Source organism: Hoplias malabaricus, chromosome 9 (assembly GCF_029633855.1).
Source record: "Hoplias malabaricus isolate fHopMal1 chromosome 9, fHopMal1.hap1, whole genome shotgun sequence".
Lineage (NCBI taxonomy): Eukaryota > Metazoa > Chordata > Actinopteri > Characiformes > Erythrinidae > Hoplias > Hoplias malabaricus.
Genome location: NC_089808.1, coordinates 20,534,859 through 20,545,523, shown reverse-complemented (window position 1 = coordinate 20,545,523; position 10,665 = coordinate 20,534,859). Strand labels below are relative to the sequence as shown.

The 10,665-nt window shown below is 38.3% G+C and overlaps 1 protein-coding gene across 1 annotated transcript; it reads left to right on the top strand.

Annotated features, from left to right (window-relative positions):
* Positions 1 to 5,335: 5,335 nt before the first annotated feature.
* rbp2b (retinol binding protein 2b, cellular) lies at positions 5,336 to 10,396 on the top strand. Its single transcript, XM_066681594.1, has 4 exons — positions 5,336 to 5,454; positions 7,001 to 7,179; positions 8,723 to 8,824; positions 9,677 to 10,396. Exons 1-4 carry the CDS (start codon positions 5,382 to 5,384, stop codon positions 9,728 to 9,730), a joined length of 408 nt encoding a protein of 135 aa, XP_066537691.1. The 5' UTR covers positions 5,336 to 5,381; the 3' UTR covers positions 9,731 to 10,396.
* The last annotated feature ends 269 nt before the right edge of the window (positions 10,397 to 10,665 follow it).

The following is a 10,665-nucleotide window of genomic DNA, read 5'->3' as shown; positions in this document are numbered from 1 at the left end:
TCGTATCTGGAGCTCACAAAATATAATTTTCTGCTCATCAAAAAGTACCCAGTGCTCACTAAAAATGATCTGGTCCTTACTTGATGTTTGTCATCTGGTTTCTTCTGATAGTATCTAGTACTTAAGGAGACATTTATGAATGTGAGGAACTGCAGTTTTCTCCAGTTTGTTTATGTTCAGAAGCTCTGCGTCTTTAAATGGGATGCAGCATGTTTGAGGAAAACGACTGCTATTAGTACATGGCAGAAGTTTAACTTGTCTGTAGGTTTTTATTCCCTGTTTGAATTATCACTGAAACTCATGTTACTTATGTATCAAATGTGGTCTATGTTTACTTTCATGCAGTTAGCCCTCTCCAGAATTTAGACATTTCTGCCTTAAATAATCTGACACAGCAAAACTAATTAATAAATTAAAATATTATCCACTTATGGAGCAGGAATAAAACAAATCTTGGTTCTCCATCTTGGTTCTTGGGTTTTTCATTTGGATGCCTCTTCGCCATCTAAACAGCTACAGATACCTTTTCTCTGCCATGAGCAAAAGAGAGAGAGAGACAGACAGACAGACACTGGGGCTTTATAGACACATTATATCAGTTTCGAACACACAACCTGAATGGCGAGCTAGCATCCTCAGAATTGTGAGCATCACCTTTAACAGATCTACACAGATTGTTTGTGTTGCATATCTGATAGTATCTGATGTTCAGTAAATAATACCCAGGGCTATTTGATAGTATCAGGTACACAACCCATAGGATCTAGTGTTCACATAATTTTATCTGAGGCTCACCACAAGGTATCTGGTGCTCACCTTATAGTAGCTTGTATTTATACTTAATAGTATCTAGTCCTGAACAAATAGTATCTGGTGCTTTCCTAAAAGCCAGTATAGGCCACATCCTCTCAGAAGCTATGTACGAGCCCTTTTAAAGATTAGGAATTCATTTTTAATATTGTTTACAAAGATGCTAGGCAGGACATCACATGTCAAAGCCTCGTGGTGATGCATGAGCTGTGAAATTGGCTTTTTGCTTTTTTACAGTGGGGTGACTGAAACATTCCTGCTGCTTTGTGACAAGCCACCAGCCCCAAGCCAGTAATATTCAGCTGACAGCTAAAATGTAAAAATGCTACTTATGGCTGTGTATAAATATAGAGCTGCTGGAAGCCTGGTGGGAGCGTTTGACAGAACGCTGTATGCTAAATAAGAGGTCAGGCATTCTGTTAATGCCCCAATCCCCCCTTCTCCCACAACAAAAGACATCAGTCAGACTCAGAAAAGCCCTGCCGCATTCTTGCTGAATGCAAAAGTGGAATTAAATAAGATATTGCCAGTATGTCGCCGTCAAAAGAGCGTCATAATAGCGGATTGCCGTGCTGAGAAATTACAGCCTTCCTTTATATTCAATTTTGCTTTATATTCATAAATCCTCCCCCCAGCATTGAGGCCAGACAGTAGCTATTGAGAGTCACTGTGATGTGAAAATAGGAAAAGAAGAGGTGAATTAAAACCTAATGTCATTCCAGTCTACTTTAATGCTTGAATTGACAGTGCACACTGTTTTTAGCTAATGCAAAATTCATGGTATCTTTTGTGTACAAGGGCCTTTAAGCTCTAGCTTACGTAAAACTGTGCTTAAACTATACTTTTATTATGCTCAAGATACAAATGAAATGAAGTAAAAGCATTAAATCACCCTTAACCTTAATTAAAGACTCCCTCAAGTGTTTAGCCTTTTTAGCATGTCTTTGTGGTTACGAGAGAGAATTATATAGTGACAACTGGGGGTTCATTTTTTCTCCAGGACAAAACAGAATTTCAGAAAGTGCAGAAGTGTTCTTCAGTGAACTTAAGACCTAAAGCAAGTACTTAAGTACAAAAGCTAATATCAAAAAAGGCAAAATGCTAACTACACCACCACAGCCAAGTCCAAGTCCATAAAGTCCAACATTCTCTCACTGAACATGACTGAGCAGCTGTGTAAGCTAACGGGAATCAAACCCACAACCTCCACGTCCCTGGAACTGTGTGACTGCGACACTTCCTGCTGTGCCACTGTGCCGCCCAAGCTAACATTAGATTAGGACAATTATATTGCTAATGACATGCTAAGCTAACCTTATGCAAGGGTAGCGTATAAGCTAATATCACTTAGCTAAACTTCAAGTAATATTAAGTAATAGTAACTTCAAGGAATATTAGAAACTAGATGATGTTAGCACTGAATAATGAATAATGTTATTCATATGCAGTTGATATAATGTAAACCCCTATTTGGACGGGATTACCTTGTGAGGAACTAGGGTAATGTAATCTTACCAACAGACATTAGTAATGTTTATGGTTGATTTGCACTAAGATATCTAGGCCAAAATAACAGATGCGAGTGTCTACTCTGTCATTGCTGTCACATAGGATCAGACACAGCAGAGCTACTGGGGTTTTTAGACTGTCACATCTGTTCTGAAAACAGTCCTCCCTTGAAAAAAATATCCATCTGTCATCGACCATATCATCTTGTCCTTATATTCTAGTGCAAGAAGATGACAAAACTTTAGTAATCCTTCACAGTTATTTTAAATTTCCTGAGTAGATTTCAAATTCATAACACCTATGGAGGCTGCTATTGTGCACAAAACCTACCTACAGCTGCCAAAAATTCTCTCTTCTGAGTGATCCTCATTCTTGCACATTATATTTCATTACTAGAACAGCTACCCAGGCTCCACCATTTTCAAGACTCACCCCACCCCCCCACCAAAAAACTCCTTTACCCCAGGGTATAATGGAATATGGCATGATTAAAACTACTGGGATACTCCAGTGATAATTACATTACCCCATGTCCACAGGTAAAACTAATCCTGTCTGATATGTTCTTATGTTCTGCCGGTGGTTCCTATAGAAATGTGGCTTTACCATGGACCCCAGTCATCCATGGTAGGGAGATGACCACACTGAATCCTAAGGTAGTTTTTGTTTTGATGTAGAATGACCACTATTTCCAACCATCTACTTATCTGAACAGCGAGAGGCAGCAATTTTCTCCTCTGTCTTTTTTGTTTGTTTGTTTGTTTTAAATACAAGGAGTAGATTTGACAGCTGAGCTGCTAATCACTTTGAGGCAGTGTAAATTGGACCGGATGATACACTGCACACCTGGAGCTGTGGTTATTTGGCGCCACACTATTTACCATAACGGAATTAGCCATTGTGATTTTCTGGACATTTACTACAACATAAAGCTGAGTGGCACATGTAGTTTCAGGTCTGTTATACTCTATATCAACACTAATAAAATGTCTCTTGCCCAATCAGATTACCTTGTCAGAACTGTTGTATAAATGATTTAATCAGCCTCTCCATTTTGTGAGATCACATGAACAGAGAATAGAAGTCAGAGTTTGTCATTGATTACAGGGTCCTGTCTTTCTGTTAAAGTAATTGACAACAAACAGTTACAGTGTCACGGAGGAACCACTTGTCTGGTTGCGCTACCACAGATCCAGCTACCCCACCATGAATCCAGCCCCCAGACCCTGAGATCAATTCAGAAACATGCCTTAAGGGAGTGCCTTGCAGAACCTGAAAGAGCAAGCCCGAGAAACAAATATTAATTGCTAGAGGTGGTCTATGGACTGATTTTGCTAGAGCACTGGCCCATGACACAGAGCAAGCACAGTTGGCCCCCCACATCTGGTGAGTTGTCTCTCAGGATTGCGCATTCAAGTTTCTCAGGCTGTGAGGTATTCCCTTGCTTAAGAGCAAGGCCTCCCTCTTCCTCCAGCTTGGAGTTTCCCCTTACTAGGTAAGTCCTTTTCGAGCTTCAGAATTCCTTGGTGTCCAAGTAGCTGCATATGGGACAATAGACCTCTGTGATGTGCAGTTCATATTCAACATAACTCACTTTAACATAATTTAAAAAGACAAAAGACTTCCTGTAATCTTCTTTTAAAAAGAAAACTTTTGCCTGTTTCAAAATCCACTTCCACGTTTTGATTACATCACCAGTAGGAGGGGGAAGTGATATCAACCGATAATGTGTCAGGAAACAGATACATCTACTGTGAATAGGATTAAACTTTACTAACCCTGCATATTCACTGGTAATAGCATTCAGTTTCTTTCTCTACTTACCTTCATCCACTGGGTCATTCTCAGCACATGTTTACATTTTAAGGTCACTCTGCAACAGGGTAACCCTGGTTCAATTAAAGCACATGACCAAATGTTTGTGAACACCTACCTAGGGAGCATTACTACTGAACAGTAATTTGTTTCCCCAACTTGTATTAACAGAGGCTGGAAAACTGCTGAGGAATTTGACTGCACATACGTGCACATAAGCATTTGTGAAGTGGGTTGCTACAGTTGCCCTAAACTACAGCTCAGTCTTGGCATTGAGCAAGGTGATCCTAAGCTCATGTGTAACTGATGCACTGCATGTCTTTCAATTTTTTCAGTGCTTTTCTATGGATATTATATTAGCTCTTCAACCTGATGTAGCTGATTCTACTAACTGGGAGTGTACCCAAATGTTAGGACACAAATTCCTGTGTGCATTATGTGTACAAATAAGTTTTAAAGTGTTTTTGTGCAACTTGTAATTCAAAATTCTTCCACTCTTGTCATTTTTTGGTAACTGGTGTACAGTATTAAAAATGGCATTTGTCATTTTATTCAGCATAAAATAACCTAAAATTAAGAAAATTGCAAGGGAGAAAGAAATTATTGGTTACTGCATTCATTCTTGAGTTTCAAAGTGCATGTGCCATTTGTTCTCTTCTTGGGGATAATATTGTACCCAAAAGTACAAGTGAGTTGGGTTTAGATTTCGATGTTAGTGAATGTAGTGTATTCAAATGTGATATTTTGGCTTTGTTTCTTAATAAAAATGCTAAACGCCATATTGAATACTGCAACTATATATATGCAACTGTTAGCATAAAATGAAAAAATAGCAGGATAATGTTTGTATTTTGAATTATACATTGCACAATAATAATATATTCATAAATCTACACTTAAAAAAAGTGTAAATAAAAGTGTTAAAGAACCATTTTTGTTATACGTTTAAATTAGTAAAAAACAAGTGATGGATTGTTAAACTTTTAAAAAGGTAGTTCATACACACATCTCTTAAACAAACTTGGCTCTTTATGGAACCAAAGTAGTTCTTCTATGGCATCACTCAAAAAAAAACATTTGTATGTGTGTGTGTTTGTGTGTGTGGGAGGAGGGTGTCTCTCTTTTGGCCCCTATCCCACCACTCTTATCATGAGTACTATGACCCCTCCACTGTTTTGGTATAAAAGAGCCAGGACATCATGCGCTCTTGTCTCCTGACACAGTAATTCTGTCTAAAGTCCACCACCATGCCTGTAGACCTCAGCGGGAGATGGCTGCTGGAGACCAATGACAACTTCGAGGAGCTCCTGAAAGTGCTGAGTAAGCCTGAAGAGAGTGGGGTTACCTTAATGAAATTTGTTACTGCCTAAAGAAATCCTGGTGCCTACTGATCTGAACTTTTCAGCATCATTGGGACTTAGCAGCTGCTTGGTGCACTGCGTGACAATTCCACAATAGATAGGCCAATCGACAGGCTCCAAAATTGCTTGGAATATAATCTCTTTACTTAGGTCTTAATGGAACTCAAAGGGCTTTGCCCTTTTTCTCTAAAGCCATCATTTTGGAGATGTGTGTTTGTTTTTTGGACAGCAATATAATTGAGTACAGTTACTGTGATGTAGTATTGTATCAGCCACCAACTGCGATAGTGAAACTAAATGCTAAATATGATCATGTTAGCCAGAAACTAACTGAAAAATGTTTGGCAGTCTGTCCTTAGAAAACATTAAGAGTATGTTCTTGAATGAAAGGAGTTGCCAGTGTTGACACACAATGTATTGTTGTTCTTAAAGTTGTTAAGGCTAATATCTCTCAAATATACCCGTTTGATAAAGAGAAACTGACTGTATTTCCTGTATTACTATGCCCCTGTGTAGTGTGCCTACTACAGTCCATTCTTGGTAATATTGGTTGAATACACTGCCTGTAGCCTTAAAACAACAGTACTTTGGCAAGTACTGAATTTTTTCTGTTTATTCCCTCACTCACCTCACCCCAACACTGAAATGAAATGTATGGCCCCTGAACTGTGTTCTTTATTTGGCAGAAGGTCTCTATAAAATCTATTGAATTGAAAGTGGAAACTAGAGAAACAGCACAGTCAGCCTAAGATACTAAAGTAACGCAATATGACATCTCCAATCATTAGTGAAAAATATGTTTTAAACGTCAGCAATGTCAGACACAGATGTTCAAAAAATGTTGGATTCTATGGTGCAGCTGCACTATGGCATCAAAATAGGGCCAAAAGCAGTTTCATAACTGAGAAATTAAATTTCAAATGAGAGGTTGTTATTAATATTGAGAGTTTCAAAAACAGGTCTGTAAACAGAATATTTCTGTTTTATCATTGTGATTCTTCTCAGTTATGCATCTCTAAGTCTTGCTTGCACTGCCAAAACTTTCTTGCTTTTCAATACCACAGTCTTGCTTTCAATTTGTTAAACCTCTCGCTTCTGAGGCATCCTAATAGGGCCAAATGTTTTGAGAACGCAAAAGCAAAATCCATAACCAAGAAATTTTATTTCATATAGAGGATTTTTATTAATATTGAGAACTTTAAAAACAGGTTTGTAAACTTTTTTGGTTTGAAAACTTTTGAACCAATATGTATGCTATACTGGACAATACCTAAGGTTGCCAAACACGTTTCCAAGTATGGCTATCCAGCAATGCGGCATTCTATCAAAACCTTTTGAGATGAGTTTGGAACCCAGAACTATTCTTTCAACATCAGTACCTGATCTCTCCGATATTGTTGTGGTTGTATGCCATCCAATCTCCACAGCATGTACCATGAAAGCGTTTTAGAAGTTAGTGATAGAGTCTATGACTAGGGCGACTCAAAATTTTATCTCTTTTGCAGACATTGATTTTGCCACAAGAAAGATTGCCATTCACCTCTCGCAGACAAAGATCATAATCCAAGATGGCGACGAGTTTGTGATTAAGACACACAGCACTTTTCGGAATTACGAGATGAGCTTTACAATTGGGAGGGAGATCGAGGAGTTCACTAAAGGCCTTGACAACCGGCTGGTGAAGGTGAGGCTGTGAAGAATGGCCATTAATATCCAACGTCTTTTTTCCATTTATAGTAATGGCATGTGTATTTGCTCAACCTGTACTTGCTCCCACTGGGACCTGGCTCCCTTCCCAGCACTTTCCTTGTTAGACTCTGGTGATTTAACTCGTGTTAAACAAATCCTTAACAGTCATCAGAGTGTGACCCACTGGGACTACAAAACAGCAGGGCTGAATATATAAGGGTCTTTTAGGTTAATTTCAAAGTGATAGTTGGAGCAATATTCCAATTTATACCGTTTTTCCTTCATCTTTGACTTGAAGACCCTTGTAGAACCCCAGGTCCCTGGAGCTGTGTGACAGTGACAATACCTTCTGTGCCTATTTTTGTTGTTTTGTATTGGGTATGTATGAAGTACTTATGCCTAGTCAGTGTATTACCCATAGTAGACAATGTTAAGCTTTCTTCCAGATCACAGTCTTCTTCCAGTCTGCTCCTGTGAACTGGAAGACTGCCGAGCACTGTCTACTATGGATAATACATCTACTTATCATATGTACCTCATACATACCCACTTCAAAACAACAGAAATGTATATATTAGTTTAATAATATGTTACCAGCAAGTTGCCAGCTAGATTTTATTAATTTTATGAATCCCTTAAGGGAAATTAAGTTGTAAAGATGTCACCTTTCTTGCACTTGAAGCCGAAGTGGTCCCTTAAACATGGCCAGAGGGTTATTTCCTTCCAGAGGAACTCAGATTTCGACGGGGTTTCGCAACTCCGCGGGGTCTGCACCAGTGACGGACTTGTCCTTCTCCATATTTCGTGATTTTAGCGGTAGATTGCTCTCCCATCATTCACTCCGGTAGTTTCCGGCACGCATTGTATTTATGTTTACATTTTTACTTAGTAATGGATGCGATTTAAAATGTAGTAAAGTACAATACTTAAAGCAAAATGTAAGTAAAAGTAAAGTTACATATTATAAACTACGCAAAAGTACACAAAAAAAAAACCTCAATTACAGTAACGGGAATAAATGTAATTCATTAACATTCCACCTCTGCACCTGTCTACATTATATTTTACCTACCTTTCACCATATGTTCTTTTATGTTCTTCGGTGGTCTGAACACCACAGAGCAGGTGTGAATTGAGTGATTGATATCTCTCATGCTGCAGTGACAATGACATGGCAGCGATGTGTTAGTGTGTGTTGCACTGGTATGAGTGGATCAGACACAGCAGTGCTGCTGGAGCTTTTAAAATCTTTTAGACTGACATACATTGTTCATCCATCTTGTAAAGTCAGAGACAGTAGCTCTTCTATTGCTGCTGTTTTTGTTAGTTGTCCTCTTGTCCTTCATCAGTGGACACTGGGTGTTTTTTGGGTGGTGAACTATTCTCAGTACAGCAGTGACACTGAGAGCAGTGAATCTCCTCTAGAGGCAGGGCAGCAGTGTATGAGTAGTAGAAGTGCAGTAAAGTCTCACAGGGTGAGTAAGTCAGAGCAAAACAAGGCCATGGCTTTACTGATCAATATCTCTCTCTCTCTACAGACTCTGATCGTCTGGGAGGGAGACACATTGCTGTGCACACAGAGAGGGGAAAAGGCCAACCGAGGATGGAAGCACTGGAGAGAGGGGGACAGACTGCACTTGGTGAGGTTCCAATAGATCACTCATTATATGTAAGATTATCTGTAGCGCACAGCTGTATTATATCCATAGCAGTCATAAAATGAATTGGGATGATCTGGAGCAGCTGCACATGAGCTTAATATCACTAAGCCCAGCACCAAATGTTGGCTAGAACCGATGTGCAAAATATACACATTTATTTAAGTTTAGAAAGCCGCTCTAAAAAATAAACAAAGTAAATTAAATTATCTGTGGCTTTGATAACAGGGTGTTGGACCCACGGGACCCCCTGTATTTCATACCTTCACTAAAAGAGTAATAATCCTTAAGGCATGGGCTTCTTATCATCAACATCTGACAATAAAGTCCTTTCAGCTAAATGTCATCAGATATTCACAGCAATACTGTAGTTCAAACTGTAGTGTAACACCTTTCTAGAGTAGAGGCTGTTACCACAGCAAGGGGGATAGCCTTGACCTTGAGAGCTAGTGTCTACATATATGGCACATCACTCAATCTGTTTCATGTGTTCTGAAGTCCCATGCAGATAGCCTCCCCCATAGTCAATAGCAAAGGATAAATACATAGATATTCATTCATTTATTCATTATCTGTAACCGCATATCCTGTTCAGGGTCGTGGTGGGTCCAGAGCCTACCTGAAATCATTAGGCGCAAGGCACCCTGCAGGGGGCGCCAGTCCTTAATAGGGCAACACACACACACACGGGTATATACATACATACATAGATATGTATTTATAATATGTCGTTTTCTGGGGGCTATGGTAGGGGGGTTGAGGTCAAATGGCTTTGTATTGATATAAACTCACATTCATTCACTAACATTGTGTATTTCCATTCTGTTTTTCCAGGAACTGTTTTGTGAAGGTGTTGTCTGTCACCAAGTGTTCAAGAAACAGGCCTAGCCTGTATCTATATCTGTATAATTGTATCTGTCCTTTTTTTTCTTCAAATAAAGAAACCAAGAACTGGATGATAATTTTTCCCCTCAAGTTAAGAGCCCCACTGATTGGAAATGAAAATGTGTTTTATTCCTGTGTCATTTTGTAATTATGTTAGTGCAAGGCCTTCTGTTCAGCTCCTGAAGACCTAACAACTGAACAACTGACTGTATTGAGTGTAAGATACACACAATATTGGACTATTTTTTTTTTTTACTTTTCAAGATTTCTATTATTTCAATTTCAAACAAACAATGAAATAATGTAATTGATATGATTTTATTAAGGTTCTAAAATTTGCCAGAGGAATTTTTGTTAGTTCTCAGAAATCATTCAACATTTTCTGACAACTTATAGGGCCCTGAAGGTTCCTACGAGTAAAAAAAAAAGTCAGGTGATATTTTTTCCATTTTCTTCCTATGATGCATAATACTGCATAATATAAAACTCTGATATTTGAGATTTGAAAGAATGTAGTGTAAAGTGAGTGTTTAATGTTAGGATGTGTAACCACAGAGACAATAAACTGGACAGTTTGCATTCAAGTATCCTATGTCAGGTTTATTGTCACAGTCAAATATTGATGCATATATATTTTAAAAGCAAAAGTAATAAACCTGAAAACAATTTAAATATCAATAACATGATTAACTGGCTGGTTACAAATCTTTTTATTATATATACATATCGTTTTATTTTTAAGGGTACGTCTTAATGGATTTATTTTAGTATAAGTTGTTCATTTTTCTTAATCGTGGTTCTGTCTGCATAAAGCCACTGACATGTATAATATATAAAAGACTAATTATAAATAAATATTTATATTTATACTTCTTCGCATAAATGGTGCACTAGTCCAGCAGAGAAATCAGATAACCTCTAAAACGGACATTTATATT

Excerpts from the sequence above, each read along its gene's own strand:
- rbp2b (XM_066681594.1), top strand. The coding sequence starts at position 5,382 with ATGCCTGTAGACCTCAGCGGGAGATGGCTGCTGGAGACCAATGACAAC. Across the intron at positions 5,455-7,000 it reads GGAGCTCCTGAAAGTGCTGA|ACATTGATTTTGCCACAAGA; the intron begins GTAAGCCTGAAG and ends TCTCTTTTGCAG. Across the intron at positions 7,180-8,722 it reads TTGACAACCGGCTGGTGAAG|ACTCTGATCGTCTGGGAGGG; the intron begins GTGAGGCTGTGA and ends CTCTCTCTACAG.